Here is a 24,090-nt window from a genome sequence, read left to right as displayed (position 1 = left end):
AGATGGTGAATTTGAGTGTAGCTACTCATGCAGACATCGCTGAGCTCAGAGTTAATAAGATATGTGTTTCTCTTTGCTGTGTGCTCAGGGTGGCAGTGGAGGCCCTGCGGATCCTGCTGGGTCGAGCTCAGCTGGACGCTGTCGTGAAACCATTAGATCAGGAGGGAGCTTGGGACAAGATGAAGGACCCGCAGCAGCACACAACAGGAGTCACTCTGCTCTCCAGGTACACACACCTGTCCTCCGTCATCCTCAAGTCCTCTTATACCGTTTGTTGTTTGCAAACTTTTCAACTTGTTCTACTTTGTTAAAAGAGAAGAGTATGACAGTGGAATTGTTCTTGAAGACTCATGATGTGTTTTTTTTATTACAATATTTTGAGAGCGCCACACATCAGTGTCAAGCTCTCATAAATGTGCATGGTCTCATGCAGTGTATTTGTGGAAATTGTACCTATAAAAGTAAGAGTTTGGAGCTAACATGCTGTTTCCTATCCCATTGTGGTAAGATTAAGTGTGGTCTTCTACAATACTTCATTTTGAAGAAACTATTCTTTCTAACAGAGCAATGGCAAAGCATGCTGGTCCAAGACTCCCTGCCATTGTGGAAAATCTGTGTCCCTCTCTCTGTAATATTTATGAGTGCCAGAGGATCACAGTCACAGCATTCTTCTCTGAGGTGAGAACATTTTATTTTATGTGATTATAGTTAACGATCTTAGTTCAAAGTTTATTAACAATGAATTACTAAAGACAAATTATTTTGCAAGAGCACAGATTGTTCACTTTTTTTTTTTTTTTTTAAGAAGAGTGTAATTGTCCAAATATCTCATGGTATATATTTCAATTTAGCATGGATGCAATGAATTCATCAAAAGAAATAAAGACATTTTTAATGTACAAAATATTTATACTTCAAATAATTTATGTTCTTTTAAACTGTATATTCAAAGAACCCAGTTTTTGTGCAAACTGTCATATTTTCCACAAAAGTGTAAAGTAGCCACAAAAATGTTAAGTTAGAATATTATAAACAGGAATAAATTTCATTTTATTTTACATTGAAATAGAAAATTGTAATAATATTTAATAGTATTACTATTTGTAATCTATTTTTGATCACATAAATGCAGCCTTAGTGAGCATGAGAATTTTCTTTCAAAAACATTAAAAAGTCTTACTGACTTTTGAATGGTGGATTCAAAAGTCAGTAAAAACTTCGACTTTAAAATGATGGATATTCACACGTTTATTCAATAGTCTATAGCATGTAGGATTGATGAGTAAATAGATCCACACAGATTATCAGATCAAATCAGTCATTTGAAAACAGCTGTACCGCGTCTTCTCTCTTTGACTTTATCTTAACATCTGCGCATCTCGTCTGCGCTAAAGAGCCACTGCACGCTGCGATTCAATTCAAGTTTATTTGTATAGCGCTTTTTACGATACAATTCGTTGCAAAGCAGCTCTACAGGAATTTAAATTTCCACAATATATTTATATATTGCAGAACCTTAATATATTTAACTTATGGCAAAATCTGTTAATTCTGTATGTTGTCTGAGCGTTGGCATCCTCTGAGGTCCTTTGAGGGGTTGGCATTATCTTTTCTCAGGTGTTCGGTCATCTCAGATCAGATATAAGACTTTCGTTTGCAGTTGACAGAATTGTCACTTGCCTAATCGGAATATTGTTGCATCGTCGCAAAAATTTATTATTTATTTGCATGTCTTTTTAAGCCATTCGGATGCTGGCGCGCTCCAGAGGCATTTTCCTGTGTGCTCAGTCACGTCCAAAGGGCACGCGTATAAAGCTGCCATGCAAGTACCAAATTGAGTTTGGTACCAAACAAGCTCAGTAAAACCCTGCACGGGCCTCAAACATATGCCCTAGCCCGGCCCTTGTCCAACTGCTTAGCAGAATTACCAGCCCGAGTCCGACTGGAGCCCATGTCTTTTTTCTCTTTCCCTCGTCCCCATTACACAGCTGCTGTTGGAGCCATTAAAATAGTTCAGTTTCGATTTTAATGGCAAAGTGGGTTATATTTATTTAAATTTCTTACATCTTAAATTTTTTGTTTGTTAAATTCAGGTTTTTGTTTTTAAAGTAGCATAACGACCAAGCAGCCAGTGGAAGACAGTGAGTTAGCCTATGTCTGATTAATTTAGCCTACTCAAATCATCACTACTTGACTAAAATAAAATCTATATATAAAATACTTAAAAAAGCATATCGCAATGTTAGTTTAAATGTTTAACCTAGATAAGTGTGTGCTATTAGGCGCGTATCCAATCGTTTGTGCGCAGAGTGGAAGCTAAAGCGTGCTCTGCAGGACTTGGAGTCGCCAGAGCGATCACTTGCATTTCTTTATTATAACAGTGGAAACAACCATCATTTTTGCTCATAAAGGTAAGAGTAATACATCATTCAGGACTGTTAAGGGTCTACTTTTATTTGTGTGCACTCAAAATATCAGCATGTGTTTTTATATAAAAAAAACAGGATGCGCTTTCTACCGTCTCGGTCTTGCAGCAGAAGCGCTTCACAAAACTGAACCGAAACTCAGTGAATATTCTATTTCCCCTGGCCCCGACACATTCATCATGGTAATTACTTGCTGTAGTTTTACACCAAGCTTTATTGCGTGCGCTTTAACGCGGAACTCTTCCAGCACTCGCTGCTGCTGCTGGACACTAAACACCATCAGAGCCACTCTTATATCTAAAATATAAAAATAAGGAGGAAGCCTAAAACAAGCCTAATGTGCGGCCCATGTCTTAGCTATGACGTGAAAATTGTCCTGAAGCCGTAAATAAGCCCGTCGGGCTTGTTGTGTGCAAAGATGCACACAAAATGACGTCAAAATGGCCATCCTGGCGAGTACCCTCACTGTCAGTTTTTTTTTTTTTTTTTATTAAGTGAATGTAAACAGTTGCAAAAGAGAAAAGTTTCCAAAACGAAATTCAGGTCCTGCATTTAACTGAGTTAAATAAATGATAATATTCAGTGATGTGATATGTTCTCTGTGTGGAGTCTGGCATAGCATTAATAGTTATTAATTTTAGTTAACATATGCTATTATAATTTGAACAGATTTTTATTCTTATTGTAAAATAATGGAACAGGTCATGAATATTGTCTCAAAAGTCATGGAAATTTATTGGTAAAAATGTGTACGAACCCTGACTGAAGACCAATACCAATATTTCAACTCTGTGAATGGCCAATATTGATCCATTTTGTTATTTATTGGACACTTTCCTCATGAAAAACAATTAATGATAATAATAAGTTTCATTTAATCAATTTTTTATCGATTATAATAATGACAACCTCATTTTACAATTGATAACCAAAAGCTTTGGCATGTTGTTGTATCTTCACCTCTTACAAGTCCAATGTGACTGAATTCAACACTACTGAGTGTATGTGTTAATATTAATATTTTCCAAGATGTTGTTAGATCAGAAATGAACCGTGCAACAGCAATGCACCAAACTGTGAGTGGTGAACCAGAGAGAACCTTTTTATTTATTTTTTACAGGACATTTTTCACCCCTGTTTTAATGTGTACTCGTAGCTGTTGCAAATTAGGCGTCAATATTTATTTGTTTATTCCTTAAAGTTGCTGAACCACCACGTAGTGACTGAACTGATGATTTTGGATATGTTGATGAACAACATGATGGAAAGAATAACTGACACCTGCGGTACGGTTCGCATGCTGGCGGTCCGAGGCCTGGGGAACATTGCTGTGGGCTCACCTGAAAAGGTATGAACGCTGATCTGAAAACACTCATTGGATGAAGAGTCTAATTGTTTTTTTGGGCAGTGATCATTTTTGGCAACATTGTGAGTAGGGATGGGTATCGTTAAGGTTTTAACGGTATTACTACTCTTATCGATACTGCTTATCGATCCGGTACTTTAACGGTATTCTTATCGGTACTTTTTGTTTTACTTTGTTTCTTTGTTCATATTCTTACAGTATCTTATCTTATGTATATAAAACACTAAAAATGCCTGCACTTCATCAATTTGTAAATGCACCAGTGTGCAGGTATTTTTAGTGTTTTATATACATAAGATAAGATACAGTAACAACATGAACAAAGAAACAAAGTAAAACAAACTGACAAATACAATAAAACAAACATACAAACAAAATGAAATAAACAGTGCTTTCATTTTTCCATGAAGGTCTACTAATATTAATGTTCAGGTAAGTAATAGTTACAAAAGTAATCAAATGTAAATGAGCACTGCATAGTTTTCACTGTATGTACTGATAGATTTATGTTTATTAAAGCTATAACGTTGTTCAGATTAAGAGCTGTGGGTGATTTTCTCTTTGCATTTTGTTCTTTGATTAACATTGATGGCTCAAGCTCCAGTCTGATACTTTAAGACAATATACTGACACGCATCGGATTTTCTCCCAACTGTTCTCGTCCACTTAAAACAAAAGTGAAGACTCTCATAACCGGCCATTTTGACACATCGTGTGTGTATTTTTTGGCATATTTTTGTGTGTTATTTCGACGCGCCCGAAGCTCAAAGTGTGCTTGTCCGTTTTGGAGCACGCCGCCGCGCAGGCACACGCGCGCACACACATTTCAGCCTGGGGAACAGCAGATTGTACTTTCAACGTTTTACTATCAAATATGTCCTGCAATGTAGCAACAGTAAAGACGGCATTTTATAACAATCACTGATTGAGCTGATTCAGATGTTAAGTTTTGGTTCGGAGGAACGAATCCGCGCCGCTATGAAGGGAAGGGAGTTGTGCTCGAAGAAATGCGGCTATAATCCTTGGAAGCCAAAATCGAAAAAAAAAAAAATACTTAGCTTAATATAACAGCCACAGGCCTAAAGTGTGAGCAGATGTTTGAATAGTTGGTTCTCTCTTCTATCATAATTAAACAGGACTTTCATGTTGCGTGTGCTGAAGCTCCGCGTGAGCGCGATCTGGCTTCTGAATTGCGCATAGCAAAAGTGCATCATAGACAAATGTTTGAATATTATTGCACATAAAAACAGCTGGCGACATTATTTATATATATATATATATATATATATATATATATATATATATATATATATATATATATATATATATATATATATATATATATATATATATATATATATATATATATATATCTATATATATATATAGAGAGAGAGAGAGAGAGCAACAATAAATGTATGTGTGTTTTCTTAATTTTTCCAATACCGACAGAAGTACCGATAACGTCAGAGCTTATCGATACTCCGGTCTTTCATAATTTAGCCCCGAGACCGATTAAATACCGAGTTTCGGTACCCATCCCTAATTGTGAGACACATGGCAACTTGTTTATGCAGCAATCAGTAAGGATGTGTGCAGAAAATTGTCTGTATTCTGAGATGCTGCCTAAAAGTTCCTCATGTTGTGTTTGCTTAAGACAACTTGCACAAGACGCCTGTTATTATTCTTTGCATTTTATGTCTTCTCTCTGTAGTTAAGTTTTGTCATTACTTATAACGGTGTTGTAACAAAAGCAGTCAGTTCAGCATGTAATTGTATGTTGCTATATGTTAGTCTCACTGCCTCTGTTCCCATTTAGGTGAATAAGTATGCAAAGGAGCTTTTAGCAGCCATGAGTTCAGGTATGGAAGAAAAGGATGATCCAGGGAAACTCATCACACTGGAGGCCATGTCTGGAATGTCAAAGATATTGCTTTACTTGGATCAAAAGAAAGTCCACCTGCTTGTGGTTTACATTTTCATGAAGATTAAACCCTTTCTGGAGAATGTGAGTGTCTTGAGAGAAGACATAATGTCTAAATCACAATTATAAAGCTAGAATTTCCACAAAGTAGTATTTATGCTACTTATTTAAGATAATCTTATATTTGTATCGCATTGTTTTTTAAAAGTACAAAAATGCACAAATTCAATATTTTATTAGTAGTTAATAGTTATGAAACAATTATAAAACAACTACCAAAAACATTTTAACTCAGCACACTAAAGAATCAGAATCAGAATGAGCTTTATTGGCCAAGTATGTTTACACATACGAGGAATTTGTTTTGGTGACAGAAGCTCCACAGTGCAACAGAAAGACAGCAACAGGACAGGACACAGATAATAAAATAATAATATCCAAATAGGCAATGTACAAAACAGCAAAAACACAATATATAATATAGACAATTATGTGTGTATAGGTCTTATATGTGCAAATTTGAAATGTAAAAAATAAAAAGTGTGGTGAATAAATAATGTATAATAGAGTTATGTGTTCCGCGTTTATTGTCAAGTGTTCATAAGATTGATTGCCTGAGGGAAGAACCTGTTCCTGTGTCTGGACGTTCTGGTGCTCAGAGCTCTGTAGCGTCGACCAGGCGGTAACAGTTCAAAGAGGGAGTGTGCTGGATGTGAGGGGTCCAGAGTGATTTTATCAGCCCTTTTGCTCACTCTGGATGAGTACATTTCTTGGAGAGTGGGAAGGGTTGTACCAGCGATTCGCTCAGCAGTCCGGACTACCCTCCGTAGTCTTCTGAGTTCAGATTTGGTAGCTGAGCTGAACCAGACAGTTATTGACGTCCAGAGGATGGATTCAATGATGGCAGAGTAGAGCTGTTTCAGCAGCTCCTGTAGCAGGTTGAACTTCCTCAGCTGGCGAAGGAAGTACAACCTCTGCTGGGCCTTTTTCACAATAGAGTCAATGTGATTGTCCCACTTCAGGTCCTGAGAAATTGTGGTGCCCAGGAACCTGAATGGCTCCACTGCAGTCACAGTGCTGTTCATGATGGTGAGTGGGGGGAGAGCAGGGGGGTTTCTCCTGAAGTCCACGATCATCTCCACAGTTTTGAGCGTGTTAAGCTCCAGGTTGTTAAGACTGCACCATACAGCCAGCTCCTTGACCTCCTGTCTGTAAGCAGACTCGTCACCATCCTGAATGAGGCCGATCAGTGTGGTGTCGTCTGCAAACTTCAGGAGCTTGACAGAGGGGTCTTTAGATGTGCAGCTGTTGGTGTAGAGTTAGAAGAGCAGTGGGGAGAGAACGCAGCTCTGAGGAGCTCCAGTGCTGATGGTGCGGATGTTGGATGTGAATTTACCAAGCTTTAGTAACGGCTGCCTGTCTGTCAGGAAGCTGGTGATCCACTGGCAGACGGAGGTGGGGATGGAGAGCTGTGTCAGTTTTTACTGAAGGGTGTCCGTGATGATGGTGTTAAAAGTGGAGCTGAAATCCACAAACAGGATCCTCACATAAGTCTCTGGTCTGTCCAGATGCTGCAGGATGAAGTGCAGTCCCATGTTGACTGCATCATCCACAGACCTGTTTGCTCTGTAGGCAAACTGCAGGGGGTCCAGTGATGTCGTTCAGATAAGCCAAAACCAGTCTTTCAAATGATTTCATGGCCACAGACGTTAGAGCCACAGGTCTGTAGTCATTAAGTCCAGTAATTTTGGGTTTCTTTGGGACGGGATGATGGTGGAGCGTTTGAAGCATGAGGGGACTTCACACAGCTCCAGTGATCTGTTGAAGACCTGTGTGAAGATGGGGGGCCAGCTGGTCAGCACAGATTTTTAGGCAGGCTGGTGACACACTGTCTGGGCCTGGTGCTTTCCTTCTTTTGTTCTTTCTGAAGACCTGGCGCACATCTCCTTCGCTTATCTGAATTGTAGGTGTGGGGGAGAGGGGGGTTGCTGGAGGTGTGAATGGTTGTGTGGAGAGGTGTTCAGGGCGGGTGTGGGGTGATATTTCAAAACGGCAATAAAACTCGTTCAAGTCGTCTGCTAGTTGTTGATTCTCCACAGTGCTGGGGGATGGTGACTTGTAACTGGTGATATCTTTCATACCTTTCCACACTGAAGCAGAATCACTGGAAGAGAATTTGTTCCTTAGCTTATTCTAGCTCAGAATTATTCCTCTTTGCCACTCTGATCTCCTTTTCCAGTGTGTATTTGGCCTGTTTATACAATACTTTTCCCCCTTTCTGTGAGCATCTTCTTTGGCCTGATGGAGCTTTGCAGTGAACCATGGTTTGTCATTGTTGAAGGTTAAATGAGTCCTGTTAGGAATGCACATATCCTCACAGAAACTGATATATGATGTTACAGTCTCTGTGAGCTTGTCCAGATCAGTGGCAGCAGCTTCAAAAACAGTCCAATCAGTGAGAGAGAAACAGGCTTGTAAATCCCGCTCTGTTTCATTAGTCCATCTTTTAACAGTTCTTAATACAGTTTTTGCAGACTTAAGTTTCTGCCTTTTAGGTCGGAATAAGATGAACCAAACAGTGATCAGAGAGTCCTAAAGCTGCTCGTGGAACCGAGTGATATGCGTCCTTTATTGTTGTGTAACAGTGATCCAATATATTACTGTCTCTGGTGGGACATGTGATGTGCTGTCTGTATTTTGGCAGTTCGCGGGAGAGATTTGCTTTATTAAAGTCCCCGAGAATGATTAAAACAAGAGTCCGGGTGTTGTTGTTCTGTGTCTGTGATCAGATCAGTGAGTTTCTGTAGAGCTGTGCTTGCGGTGGAATGTAGACACTCACGAGAATGAACGAGCAGAACTCCCGCGGCGAATAGAACGGCTTGCAGTTAATGAAGAGCGTTTCTAAATCTGAACGGCACATCTTCTTTAACACAGTTACATCTGTACACCACCTCTCATTGATGTAAAAGCACGTCCTGCCACCGCGCGATTTCCCCGTTGATTCCGCGTCCCGATCTGCTCTGATCAGCTGGAAGTTAGCCAGATGGAGCACGCTGTCCAGTATGTCGCCATTCAGCCAGGTTTCCGTGAAACACAGAGCAGCAGAGTTAGAAAAATCCTTGTTTGTCCGAGAGAGCAGAAAGAGTTCATCCGTTTTGTTGGGTAGAGAGCAGAGATTCGCCAGATGGATGCTAGGCAACGGCATTTGAAATCCAAAATGTCTGAGCTTCACGAGTGCGCCAGCTCGCTTCCCCCATCTACGTGTCCTCCTGAAGCGTTTGACCAACTACAATGTCCAGCAAAACGTCCGAATAGTCAAAATCCGGTAAAAGATTTTGTGGTGTGTTCTGCAGAATGTTCAGCAGGTCATCCCTGGTAAAACTGATCGTAGTTGAGAAACTTAAAACAGGAAAAACAAGCAAAAACTGTACAAACACTGAAGATCAAAGCACAGTAGCTACCATCTGCGGGCCATTTTAAAGGGTTAAACACCTACATTCACTGACAATTTTATGAAGAATTTGAAGAAAAGTAAAATGTTTTAGGCCCCATTAGTACTGTATTAGTAAAAATTTTCTTTTTTTGATAAATACAGGCTATTAGAGTACAGTGTTTTGGCAAGTGTTTTTTTGTTTTGTGTTCTATGGCTTTACTTAATGATCCGTTGTTATGTTCTGTCAGGAGAACGATGAGATCCGATGTGCTTCCATCATTCTCCTGGGGAACCTGTCGAAGTTTGGCTCAGGTGAGCCTGTTTTTAAAGACCAGATCCACAATGTTCTTGTCAGCTTGCTGTTGCATCTCAGTGATCCCAACCTTCAAGTGGTCAAGGTCAGTGATTAGTAATTCTAGATCTTATTAGTAATAATATGATCATATTTTTAAGTCCAGAAGTATGATACTTGTGTGTGAGTTTGGTATGTATCTGTTTGTTCCCCCTAGGCATGCAAGTACGCTATGCGCATATGTGGTCCAGTCGTAGGCTCAGAACAGATTTCTGCCATGTTCCAGAAACATCTTCTTGAGGAGAAGGGTCTGCATTATGGAGAGTTCATTAATGACCTCACCAAATACCTAGTACGGAGCAAAAGCGTTCTTTATTATAAAAACACGCATTAAATAGCTGAGTGCTCATAACCACTGCTCTGTCACATTTGCATGAATCTTTTCTTTTTTTTTTAATACTCAAAGTTTTTACTGTTCCAAGCAGTTTTTGTTTATAAAACAGGAACTAAGAGACAATTATTTTTTTGCTGATTAAATGGTTCACCCATAAATTAAATGTTGATTTCTCCAAATATTTGATTTAAGAGACAATAATAAAATGTGTTTTGTCAAAGATCCAGGATTTTCCAGGCATGCTGAACTTCTACCACATCACAGTCATTCAGTTCTTCAAGAGTAACTGGGCTGAGATCAGAGCCAGTGCTGCCATGTTTATTGGTAAAAAATAAGAACAACTTTTCTAGTATTTATGTATTTTTCCTACTATTATTTTATGTTGGTTTTGTAACCACTTTTTGTGTGTGTGTGTGTGTGTGTGTGTGTGTGTGGATTTTTAGGGTTTTTGCTTGGGAACCTTCCTGATGAGCATTTCTCCCATATGAATATGGGGTCAGTGGCCAATGGTAGGTATAATAATATCTGCAGTCAAGACATATATTTAAAGAAGGACAGCACATCCTTGTTATTCTGCTACATTTGCTGTTTCGTGGCACCTAAGGAATCTACTATTTTTGCTTCTGTTTTAATGGCGACTTGTCTGGTAAAATACAATGTAGAAGATATTGTTGTTGTAACTATCATATAAATGCACCATGCTTTCATTTGGTTGTCTATTATTTTCAATTGGTTTAGATAGATTTGATATATATACATATATATTAACAAACGAAAATACTTATTTATTACTTTTTTTATTACTTATTTAATACTTATTTATATATATATTTTACACTTTTCTCTAAGTCCTTATGTCTGTCCTCAGGTCTGGTGATGCTGCTACAGGATCCAGATCCTCTCGTGCGAGTGAAAGCCGCTGAAGCCATGGGTCATTTTCACTGATGTTACATCTACTCTGCAGCAAATCAGATTAGTCTTTGATTTTAAGTTTGTTGCTTTGGATAAGGAGGAAGCTTTGAATTGTTGTTCTATAATAAGCCTTGAAAGGTTTTTATTATTGACCAAAGACTGTGCACTAGTTCTGTAAGAGAAGAATAAAAAGGAGAACACATTTATTGACATAACAGCAATTTTAAGTACTCTCAGCTATACGGTGTGTGATTCCTAGCCCTGGGTTTTTCACCATTGGTGGTTTTTAATGTACCTGTGATCTCTTTAAAAACTAGACTTACAAAAGTTTGATGCGAGTACACTGATATTGCTGATATTACTTGCTTGACCATTCCTTTAGCGTGCTAAATGCGTACCAACACTTGAAAGCATTAAATCATTAAAAACGTATGTAGGATGAATCAATATGTTTTAAACCAACATCAACACTGCAAGGTTTTTCTGGTAATAAAATCAGATGTACTGCTCAGTTAAGAGTTTAATCCTATAAAAAAGCAGACGGTTGAGTCATATTGACCACCATAAACCCAATAAATCACCCTAATAGAGATGTGCATTAGCATAAGCTGCTAAGCCATTAACTGCAACTCAAATCTCCTGTACTGAAATACACAATCAAAAATGATACTTAAATAAGCTTTTATAGTGTTTTTGCTGTGACTTCTGTGCTTCTGATTGTATCTCATGCACTACAGTGGATCAATTGTGCTTCCTTCTCGACCATGTCATAAAAGTAGACAAAAGCAGTGCCAAAACATAGATTTATAAAAGATAAATTGTACTCAAATAGATGTTAAAAGATTTCTGACATGTTTCATACTCATTTTGTGAATCGTCTGTGTAGCTGAAACACCAGTGCTGGCCTTTCTATGGCACTTGTCTTGTTCCGTTTTGTAAATTGTATCTGTGAAATGGATGTTAATTCACAAATGTGGCCACTGTTTCAGAGTTTGAGCATGAAGAGTATTGAATGAATTAGTCAATTCATGATGTTTCATATTAATAAATGGGACAAAAGTGATGATGGAAAGGTAAATCAACTGCTTTTACAAAATTGGTACCTGTATAGTGTCCTTTACAGTAGCAGGAGTTGAACGTATACGTACAAATCAATCAGATTCTCTATGAGATACTATGTAATCACAAATTAAACAGTTGATGTAGTGGGTCTATTTCAATGTAAATGGCCTAACAAAGTCTTCATTCTTTCAGCTTTTTGATATTTAATGAATTCGGGAAGCAAACTCCCAGTGAGAAATAGTGAAATATCATTATATTTTGTCTTAGTATATACACTACTGTTCAAAGGTTTGGGGTCATTAGGTCTTTCATTATTATTATTTTAAAATAAATTAACACTTTTATTCAACAGGGATGCATTAAATATATCACAATAGAAAATAGTTATTTTAAACGACAAAAATATTTCACAACTTTGCTGTTTTTGGTCATAGCGTCTCAAGAATAAGAAACGGTTAAATATTTTTAAAAAATCTTACCGACCCCAAACTTTTGAACATAATAGGCCTATCTATAAATAGTTTTCTGCAAAAAAGTGAATCCAGTTTGGCGTATGAAGAAGAGCTGGAGCTCTGGGTTTAGAAAGTGAAAAAAACCAACATTAAAACTCCTTTGTTGCTCAGGGTGTTGAATATGTATTAGCACAAGTCAATCAAATTAAAATGTTTACTAAGGACACAGACCATTAATCTAAATACTTTAGAATTGAGCAATTAGTGGCAGTTATTCCATTTGGTCAGGAACCCAGTGTGATAATGATATTGGAATTCATTCCTGGATAAGTCAGAAAGATTGTGTTTGTGTCTCATTTCAGAGCAATCAAACTGCCACTGAAGGTTTCTGCTGGGCGATCACGGTATTGGGTGTGGTGTCATATTTGCATCTTCTCGTTAATTTGTTTTCGTGTCTTTTGTTTCCTTTTTCGACAAAATGTTTTGTATCATGTAATAGAGGTGATCTCGGGATGATGGAGATGAGAATATGTACAACTGAATCATTAAAGTTACTATACATGACAACCAGGAACTGTCATGTTGGTTTCATTTATGAATTCTGAAAATTATATAGAAAATCAAACTAAAATATATCTATTTATAAAATAAATAAATGGTAGTCAACACTCTTTAGTACAGAAATGTATTAAAAGCTGTCTCTGGGGCACTTTCAAAAATGTACTAATATGTAGGCCTATACCTTTAAGGTAATAATGCTTACCGTTTAGGGGTAAATCAGGTTCAATGATTGACCTTTTAGCTTTTGTAAAATATACAAATACACTACATTTTATAAAGGTTTTTAAACGAGGATATGAGGCATGGATGTGTTTACAAACGACACTAAGTGTCTCTTAATTTTCACAATAACTTTCAAAACGTTTAAGGAGTTCTTGTCTCCATTCAACGCACTGTACTTTTATCCCTCGCAACCGTGAGGTCTATAGAGGATCGTTAAATTATGACTTTAATATTTTTATTGTTTGATAACCGTATTAACAAAGAAATAAGAAACTACCGAACTACATTGACTATTTTCACAGTCTATATAGCACGTCCTTGTGAATAAGGCAGTGCCTTGGACAACTGTGTAAATAGTATTCGATTAAGTAAAATAGTATTAATTCATATAAAAGTATCATGATGTCAGCATCTGATATTAGATCGTTTATGGTATCGCAACAGCACATTTCTGTACTGTAGAACAAACTGCGTATTTCACTTCCAGAGTTAGCCGCAAGAGGCCGCCACGATGTGTCTTAAAGAAGCCCATTGACACTTCCAGCATTAAAAGCTGACTAACAACATAAATGACCGGCCTAACTGAATGAGATTGCTCATCCAACAATAATTCTACTGGACCAAAAGGTCAAAGCTACCTTGATTAGATTCTGATTTTCAAAATCACATTACATTTGCAGGCAAATAGAAAGGCCTTTTAATCCTTAATGAAGGTGTTTGAAAGATTACAGGCAGGACTACATGAGATTGTGATTGTGGACACGTGGTGTGTACCTGAGGGTAATTTTCTCTGTTGGATGCGCTGGCCGTCCTTCTCCCTAATCAAGCTGATCTTGCCTTTCGGCTCACGTCTATTGACTCTCTCCACCTATTCTGCCGGCTATAGCAGCAAGATTAGCCGTCATTTGTTTGCAGTTTGATAACGTTTTCATTGTGCACATCCCTCAAATTTAAAAATAGGCAGAAAATGGGGAAAGGTTTGTGTGTGTGTATGAGTGAGAGAGAGAGAAAGACCTGGAGCACATGGGATACGTGAGCTATTAAAGCGTCCTCTTCTCCATCATCTTATGTGCCTGATGATTCAGGTTGTGAATAACTCTCTTCTGTTATTAATTCAGTTCCTTTCATCATAGCAATTTTTATAACAGGGCCTTCTGCATTAAAAACAAGCTGAAGCATCAGAAAACTCCTCAAGGCTTCATTTAAATCTGTGAGAGGAGCCAAGTTCTGATGTTCGGCTGATATAATCAGCACACACTGTACTGTATTCCTGCAGTTTACCTGCAGAACTGAACATTACACTAAACAATTTATGTAATATTTAATAATATCATTTATAAATGGCTCAAAGCTCTTGAATGCACCGATTCTGGCCTTATAAATAGTAATCTTCTGAAATTTCTTTGTACCCACAGAGCAAAAATGAGAGTACATGCTGTTTATTTACTTTTTATCGACCCTATTTTCAGAATAATTTTCCAAATGTTATTTTCTGTCAGTATTACTTTCCAGAAGCCAGATTGTTTATTCTATACAAATGCTCCGATTTGCACCGTAATGATTTCCGTAGACTTTCAAGGGAAAGTTTCTATCTCCCGCTCATTCCCTCTCTCTATCCATCCTTCTGGCTCTCCCTCACCCTTTCTCTGAAATTACACTCATTCATTCCCCCGTGTCAGGGCAGGAGAGAGAGACAGCGAGTGCGTATCTGCAGTTGACCTGGCTCTCTGAGAACATATGGATCTAATCTAAGACTCGATTGCTTGGCTCACATGTGATAGTACCCATCAATTCATACCCTGTGATGCAATGGGAGAAAATCCTTCCAGAGTTCTGAGGGTATTATATTTCAGTGCGGATGATGCCGGAGCAGACCAGGGCAAAATAGATTGTGGCCTCATGGATGTTAAAACTTTTTCTAAATATAATGCTGCATTAGCTGCTGCTTTTTTATGGTAGACATTTTGTTTAAGCAGTAACCCACAGTAAGTAAAGGTTTATTTTTTGATGACTTGATCCAGGCCTGTTGCTGAATTTCATAACCCTAGGCCCAATACCAGGGATTTTTTCAGCAGTGGGCCCATCAATTATAGTTGATCTCAAACTGATTTTTTTTGTGAAATTGTGAAAGAACAAAAGCTAAATTGAAGTTGAGCTAAATTGTGGGTTAAAATTATTCCACTATGAGACTAACCACGGTGATATTGAAAAGGAGTTTTAATGGCATTGCAATTGATGTATCACAATCTATTATTAATATGTGTACTATACACATTATTTTAGGCAACGCTAAGTTTTATAGAAAGTCTACAAAACACATCCATGTCTTTGGCTGACACTATTAAAAAATAAAGTTTTTTTCCTCTGTGATACAATAGAAAAACATTTACTGCTCCCTAAAAAAAGAAACACCAGAGCCATTTTTTACTTAGTGTGAAGAACATTTTAATAATCTTAAGAAACGTTTCCACTCTCTGAAGATTCCATGATATTAAAGGGTCTTCATGGAGCCACAGATGCCAATAATAAAACTTTATTTTAAGAGTGAAGACAAAATCTCGACTGGATCCCAGTGAGGCAGTTTTGCATTTTAATAAGCCTGACCCATGTACCAGCCATTATTTGGTTAATAATGCTCCCTTTTTAATGAGGAATCACTACTGTTAATAGAGTCTTAATTAACCAGAAATCACCCGCTCCTTTAAACTAATTAAACAACATTTGATCTGTTTTATCAGAAAGACTCTTAAATTGTTTTCAGTAGTTGAAGAGGACAAACGTCCTTCAGGGAGAGAGGAGAATTATTTTGTCAAGAGGACATTTAGAGAATTACTCTGCCTCTCAAATTAAACGTCTGGTTGAGCCACTCAGAATCAATTTAAAGTGTCGCTCTGGTAGAGGACAAGCTACCTTTGCGTGTTAATAACTGTCAATTAATGAATTCAACTCTCAGATGGTTAAACTCATCACAGCTCTGTGCCGTTGTCTAATATTAATGCTAATGATGTCAAGATCTTCTGAGGGCAAACTTCAAACATGTTGAAATTGCTCATAATAGTTCAGAAATATGTGTCTATGGACAGGACAGCCGGTTTGGAAACTAAGAGGTGATAATTGCATGCTGCTGTGATGTCAGCATGTTCGGACTCCTTTTAACTCTGACCCAGGATCACAGAGAAAAGTCGGCCTCTCTATGGGTCAACAAGGAGGCATTTGCAGAGACTGAGGGAGAGATTAAGCCTTGCATTCCTGGACAAAATCACAGTTTCAGAGACAGAAAGAGACCTGCGTCTTTTTAAATTCCCTTTTAGGCAAGTTTGTTGTCATTGGCCCTTTTAGGCCAGTGCTGCTTTGCCACTGAAACCACATTAACTCATCAAATGTTTGCTTTTCCATAATGTATTCTGCATTGATATTGCAAATTCAGTTGATTTGAGCATGTAATGTAATTTTCTAGCAAATATGTATGCAAAAACAAAAAGTAAAGAAAATGGATTTTATATATAAAATAGAAAAAAAAAAATCAATGTGGTTGTGAAAATGTTGTTCATTTGGAAAAAAAGCCTTATTGTTGAGTCCTTATTGAGATGGAATGTCCCTTTAATGTTCACATAACCAAAAAAAAAAAAAAAAAAACATTTTAATGTTTTAAAACATTTCGAGAACATTCAGAAATAAAATTTTCATACATAACAGGAATGTTATTTTAACGTTCTTAGAAAATATTTCTGTTTCAAACCCCAGAACTGGCCTGCGAGATGAGGAACTGAACCTTGCAAATTGCACTCATGAAGCCACAATTTGTGGTCATGTTTGCTCTGTTGCTTTTTACATCGTTCTTTTATCTAAAATGATTCAGACAGTGTGTGCAAATAAACGCCACTGTCGCTGAGAGCGATTCATTCTTAGTGAGCTTCCCCCAGTGTGGCTAGGTGAGCCCTGGTTCCGGTTGCTGGAAGTGGTCTAATACATCCTCGTTAGGTTGCTGGAAGGACTGTTGAGTGATGCTGAGCTCACTAGTGATCCCACATACACATTGGACTGCTTGTTAGTCAGAGGAAGGCAGAACAATCGAGAAGTCTAAGAGTAAGAAAAGGCGAAGCAGACACAGAGAAAGAATAAAGTTTGTGCAGGTCAGACTGAGGCTTGCGGCCCTCCATGTCCTGAGTTGGCTGCTTGTTAGTACGCTAGGACCTCTGTCTTCCTTCGCCTCCCCTCACTTCCATCTCCGCTGGCCCCGTGTGCTCCTGGATGGCCAGGGGTCACTCCCAGCCAATTTAGAGTGATGCACATCTACTCTGTCAGCCGCCAGCTTCCACACCGAAAATAATTACCGAGTGAGCATCTGCTGTCCCTCAGAGACGAACGATAGAGTCTGACACGAGCAGGATGGAGATATTCCACACTCTGTTTCTCTTTCCCCCCTCTAAATGGTGGAGCAGGCCCAGAGGAGGCTATAGAGAGAGAGAACCACCTGGTGAAATTCTCCCTCAGTGATCTGTGCATATGCTTAATAACTTCGCTCTGTAGTTAATTGGAATAATTGCCCGCAATGCTCTCTGAGAAAAAGAGTGCGGGATGCCCTGAGGAGAAAGACTGCAGCACATGCAAATACTCTACATGTTTCTGTCAACTCAGACTCAAACCATATATAGGCTGTGTCTGAAACCTAAGGCAGGTGTCTTGTTGCCTCGCGTCCCTGGTAAGTTGATTGCTAGAAAAGGCAGGGTTTGTAAGGAAATGGGGTTCAGACAGGTTTCCAAGGCACTACAATGTCACATCTATTGATCTAAAACAATTTTAAGTGAGCTTTAGAGATAACAAAACAATTGTTGCAATTGTTTAGATCTGCACTGAAAAAAATGCAACCAAAAAATTATGACATCAAAAATGTTATTTAACCTCAATACAATCATTTATACCAGTAAAACTTTTTTAATGGCTAAAATTAGGTGGAAATAGCTCTTTAAGATAGTTGAAGCTGGTTACCACTTTTTTTCTCCGTAGAAAAGGTATTAAAAGTTAAGGGAAAAAAACAATTGTTTTACTCTTTTCAAGCACAAAGTGTAAAAACATTTAAATACTGTTAACCATAAATATTTTATTATCTTGTATCATCCCTGTCCATCCATTTTTTGTAGTACTTATTTTATGTACAGACAGAATGTTATGAACGTTATAGAAAATTTTACTTAAACATTAACGTATAATCAACTTAAATTATAAAACTGACAAAAGATCAGATATAACAGTATATTTCAAATAAGAAACTCCCCATAGTGTTCATATGACAATTCAAAATCACGTGACTTGGTTAGTTTGACATGCGTTTCGAAAAGTGATTCAAAACGAATGATTTGCGAATGTTTCGAAGGTTTGTGAAGCTGTGTTTCAGAAGACGTCTGTGCGTTTAAAAATGAGAAATGCAATGCTGTGGAATGTAACAGAAAGCGTTATGAGACGCGCTTTAAAGGGGTCATCGGATGCCCGAGTTCCACAAGTTCATATGATTCTTTAGGGTCTTAATGAAAAGTCTATAACATACTTTGTTTGAAATTTCTCAATGGTAGTGTAAAACAACACCCTTGGCTTTAACCTGTCAAAAACAGCTCTGTTCACAGCAAGCCGATATGGTACCGTTCCCTTTACATGCTAATGAGCTCCACTGACCCCGCCCCTCTCTTCTGTGGAGTGACACACAGTTCTCTGAGAGACTGTAAACTTTAGCCACATTCATCGTGAATCTGGCTAATTAGCACATTATTAGAAAAGGCGATTTGCAAAATTCATTATAAAACTTATAAATACTCACTTCTTCTGGAGGTGAAGCTGGATCACGAATGATTCATGGGAACATAAACACATTTAGGTAGATCGGATGGTGCATTCACTTCAAAAACTAAGTATTTATTATTACATCTAACAACAAAACACCTCAATCGCTTAGGAGTCATTCTTGTCTACGCCTGCTCTGGCTTCGAAACAATGGTGGACTGTTGACAGCTCATTCAGGGCGGGTCTAAGGTAAGAAGGCAGTGTCAATCAACAATCGTGGGAGGGGCCTTGGCCTGTGTGACGTCACACAGATAAGAATCTGAGAACGGCTTGATTTTAGAAATGGGTCATGATTTATCAATATTTTATATATTATCAATTTTATATATTTATTTATATTAATATATTTATCAATATTTATTATTTTTTAATCATTATAGGGTGGTTTTTAATCATTATAGCTGATGACCCCTTTAAAAGTAACTTCTTGTAACATGACATCACATCTGAAAATTGCGATGCTGAAAATGCGTTAACAAAACAATCATTGTCATAAATTATTCAGCCTTTCATGTTAATGGTGCATTTCTAATGATTATATGACTTTATGCACCATTTCCTACTGTGTGTGTTCTTAGATCATACCTTGTAGGCCTACTTGTTAATTCCATTTGAACCTGTGTCACCTTCATTGTTTTATCTGTGCCTAATTACAGTGTTTGCTGTCCAGATCATTCCAGGTTGAGTGTCTATACACCAAAATCAGAACCATGCATGCTTGCTGTTGTCTGTGGCTGTGACCTGTCATCAATGATGAACCACTGATGGGGGGGTGAGGGTGAGCTGACTGTCATCCTTACACAGAGGGGGTTGCTATCCTTTTCTGTCATCTCTTTGTCTCAGAACCACACATTCTAAGGCTTAATGTATTTGCCCTTGTGGTAAATGTACTCTTATAAAGGTCCCTTTTTTATTTTATATAGAATTTAAAATGAAATACTAGTTAATGTTAAATGTATCATTAAATATTTCAAAGGTTAAGGTGTTTGTCCTCCATATCAGAGGATATGAGAGACTGGAGAAGACTTGACACCATTACTGGTAAGTGATATTGTGAGTAACCGTTGCTCACTAGTAGTTAATTCATGGTGAGCGATGTTTTAGTGTACTGGAATGGTTTTCATAATTGGATAGAAATGGCTCACTTGCCAGTGTACTAACTTAAACCAGGGATGCATCGAGACAAACCTTATGACTCTATTAATAATGATAGGAATACCTGAAGATCTGCCAGTCTAGATGAAGCAGCAGATATTTTGTACTACAGCTGTTTTGTGGAATGTGCATAATATAATTTTTTTATGTTGGAACAATTGTTGATCAAGTTAATTTTGTTTGAATACACTACATCAAGTGTTGTACTTTCATGAAGAAAGTAAGATATCAAAGTTTTGCTGTTGAGAAATAAGATACAGACAGTTAAAAATAGCAGAACGGCTCCAGATGTTGTGCTTGTGGACAGCTTATTAACAGACCTAAGTGTGTGATGCTGCACCTCAGGTGCTAAAACGTCCCAGAGCTCTGCAATAATGTCCACAACAGAGACTAATTAAAAAAACACTCATTTCCACACTTCTCATCACACAGCGAGATGAAGCAAGCTAAAGTAACTGAAGTTTGAATTTGATTAAGGCTCGAAATACAACGCTTAACTTGTTAATCTTTGGTCTGCCTTATACTGTACATGTCAAACTTGCCTCTTTTCATTGGTTAAAGCTGCACATTTTATCATCTAAGCAGCTAAGCCTTAAGATTTTACACTGTACATTATGAGCAGCTTTAACATTTTGTATAATAACTCTTTTTATTTTTCATGATAAAGTAAGATTCAAACAATAGAATTTTTGTTGAAAGTGAATATTTATATAAATGTATATTTACATTGTTCTTTGTATATATACACACAACTTAAAAATAATTTTAATTTTCAAAAATACATTCAGGTTGCATTTAAAACTCCATGTGCTCTCTTAGCTTGCATGAACACGATGCTTACGTATACAGATATTTGAAACAGGACTTGTGTGATCGATTGCTGCCATAACATTAATGACCCATCAGTGCATGTGCAGAGGCTAATGCATGTCATGTATTTTATGCACTGTTCATTTATTCAGCCGCTCAGTACCTGCATTACCCTTACAAGCACTTTGTATGTTGTATTATTGAGATATTAGAGCTCTGCGCTGCTTTACTGTGCATAATTCAGGTGCAGCTTATCCTTGTAGACACCAGCACATATGTAACACGACTTCGTATGGGTGTTGACATACTGCGAGGCCGCATGTAACAGAGGCCATGTGCCTCGCTGTTCTTCACACATGGTCCTGCACGCCTCTACAGGACGAGCTCTAGCCCGTTTGTCAGTTGAATATGTTTATTTCAGGGCTATTTTAATTATAGCTCATTGGAGTGTGTCACTTCACTTGTGGAGTGTGTGCGTGCGAGTGTTTGCGTTTGAGCTTGCTGGGTGTAACTCCCAGGTCTTTATGTGAGAGAAGTACTCGTTCATCACTGTCTCAGGGGACAAAGGAAACCTGTAGCGCATGCTAAGTGACCCAGCCCTCCGCATGACTGTAAGAATACATTAGGATACACACACACAGCCTAGCACATGGCTGCCAGAATACATTAGGCTGTACACACACACACATACATACACACACTTATATCGCCGTGATAATGAATGCTGAATTCTTGATGCTTTCCTTTCTCATTCTCTCCTATCAGCGCTCCGCAAAATCAGTATTGAGTGGACTGATAAGACACTCGTATGGACAATAGACACCTCCTTTGTTTGGTGGCATGCTTGTTTATTATACAGTTGCATTGCAAGACTGCTTGCTTTTGCTCCCTGGCATGTGCTGTCGCTTTTTCATTGTCTCTCATACACATACATGCTTCTCTGACCGTGTCTTTTGTCTTCTTTCTAGTGTAGTGAGCTTGTTTTGGATGGCCACACACATAAACAGGTATGCTTTGATTCCAAAGCAGTGCTTCTCCAGCTTTCAACATAAAAACAAAAATAAGGAAAACCCTGAATCTGGATCAACCTTAAAGCTGAAATAAAATAAATATTTGATGACAAACTTGTTTTTTTCAATGTTGCCTTCGCAATGAACTATAATATAATGTGAAGTTAAATAACAATGTAATTTTGGTAAATTACTAAACTTACTGGAACTGAAATAAAAATATATTAAAGCTAAACAGAAATATAAAAAACATAAAAATGACAAGCAAATAAAGTTACTAAAACATACTAAAATTAAAATGACAACTGAAAATATAATAATAAATAATGCTTATATAAATTTAGATCAAATATTTAAATAATTAAAAATACATTTAACACTGTTATTAAATAGTGTTTTTCATAATTCAATATCAGATGACAGAAAAGTTCAACTAAATGTAAAAAAACAGCATACGGTGCTATTAAATATACAGTATATAAAAATACTGATTGATATTTGTCTGATGCTCTAATAGTGGCCAATTATATAATCAGTTTTATTCAGTTATGTCAAATATATTATTTAATTTATTTTGATCTCTTTTTTTAATCGCTCATTCCAAGACCACTTGGAAACCTTCACAGACCACCAGTGGAGCTCAGTTTGAGAAGCATTGTCGTTACATATGTCATTGGTTCTCTAATGGTGGATGTATTCACCATTTAGTGCGTGTACAATTGTATGTGTGTTTTAGGGTGCACTCCTATCAGGCCTAGTTGGTGGCAGGGCTCTTATCAGACAATGTCAGACCTCTGGGGCTGCCAGTTTGTTACATACTGATAGCGACTAAATTAAATCTAGATCCTCCACCAAATATTTCCCTTATGGTGACAATAATTGTTCCTGTTAGCAGCCACAAAACCATAATAGACGCTCAGCCAGGGCGACCCACGGCTGCCGTATGTTTTGCTCTTGCTTTTGTTTGTGTTGGCCGTAACGGCACGTTAGAAGTGAAGTGATGTGTTCGCAAAGCCTATTGCTGCCTGTTTTTGTGTGATGGTCCAGACTGCTTTCAAACCTGCTAGGCTCTTTTGTCACTGAGCACATATAAGCCCCCCTCTTTACACTCCCACCTTCCTTTGCTCCTCTCTCCCTTTGTTGCTCTAGCACAACATTAATATGGTGAATAGGCACTTCAGGGTTATTTGGGAGCTTTTCAGGGAAGTGTAAGCAGAGGGGAGAAGGAATAATGAGGTGTGGTGGCACAAAACAGACTAAATGAAGAGATAAGACAAGATTATTATTGTGGAAAAGGCAAAGTCAGCAAACCTCCTTCAGGGTTCTGCATAAATCTAAAATTACAGAATTATAAAATTATAAGCAGCAGCATTGGCGTCTCATGCACCAACCAGTTTGTGAATCTTTACTTTTTATCACTACATTTTATTTCTTCCTTTTTTTTTCCTGAAAGTTTTTTTTTTTTTTTTTTTTTTTTTTTTTCATTCAATTGCATGCACATGCTGTGAATGCTTTGAATTTCAAAGAGTTGCAAGTGCTGAATTATTTGTGGAAAAAACTCAAATGCTATGAATTTATTCATCCCAAAATAATCATGCATATTCATGAGTCCCGTCTGCATAATATTTGGGGGGTGGGGCAGACACAATAGTGGGTACAAAGCAAATCTGGTGTCTGATATCATTTCTGACATCTTCTCTTTTGAAAATCTTGGTCAGTTTAGACTTTCTTTTCTCACCAGAATAATAATGAGTAAAGTTTAATTTCTAAATTAGGCTATTTACATGTTATATATAGATACATATATGTACAACGTGAGCTCTATAAAAGCTGTGACCTATGTAAACGGGAGATAAGCAGGGTGAAAATCAGCCTGCAGCAGCAGGTAGCCTGTATCGAGGACAGCAGACGTCACCCCTCCTCCGTAACAAACAAACACACAACCGCTCTGATTTTGAGCTCCGAGGAGGCAGAGACATTAAAAGTTTATTCTACTGCAAAATAGTCTGTATTTCTAAATGCTTTAAATTAGACCAAATGTGGGTTTACACAAAGTTATGCTGTGGAAGCAGAAGTGTTTGTCTATAATAAAAGCTCCTCAGGGAATTGCTTTTGTTTGTAAATGCGGTGAAGTGGTTGGCATAGGATTCCACAGAGTTCTGGAAGACATCTTTACTGCAATTGATTTCATTTTAATGGGTTGCATTCTTTGAGAACATTTTTGTGTTCCTTTCTC

The 24,090-nt window shown here is 37.7% G+C and overlaps 1 protein-coding gene across 1 annotated transcript in view; it reads left to right on the top strand.

Moving 5' to 3' along the window:
* LOC306887471 (maestro heat-like repeat-containing protein family member 1) overlaps positions 1–12,833 on the top strand; it is a 39,974-nt gene extending 27,141 nt beyond the window's left edge. Inside the window, exons 35-43 of the mRNA XM_079445213.1 lie at positions 89–226; positions 564–678; positions 3,628–3,774; positions 5,612–5,800; positions 9,398–9,547; positions 9,659–9,793; positions 10,057–10,159; positions 10,279–10,344; positions 10,704–12,833. Of these exons, the coding sequence (XP_079301339.1) occupies positions 89–226; positions 564–678; positions 3,628–3,774; positions 5,612–5,800; positions 9,398–9,547; positions 9,659–9,793; positions 10,057–10,159; positions 10,279–10,344; positions 10,704–10,780 (1,120 nt within the window). The 3' untranslated portion in view covers positions 10,781–12,833. The remainder of the gene's footprint in view (positions 1–88; positions 227–563; positions 679–3,627; positions 3,775–5,611; positions 5,801–9,397; positions 9,548–9,658; positions 9,794–10,056; positions 10,160–10,278; positions 10,345–10,703) is intronic.
* The last annotated feature ends 11,257 nt before the right edge of the window (positions 12,834–24,090 follow it).

This window comes from Barbus barbus, assembly GCF_936440315.1.
Source record: "Barbus barbus genome assembly, chromosome: 21".
Lineage (NCBI taxonomy): Eukaryota > Metazoa > Chordata > Actinopteri > Cypriniformes > Cyprinidae > Barbus > Barbus barbus.
Note: the sequence above shows the minus strand (reverse complement) of the source record. Positions and strands in the feature narration are given on the sequence as shown.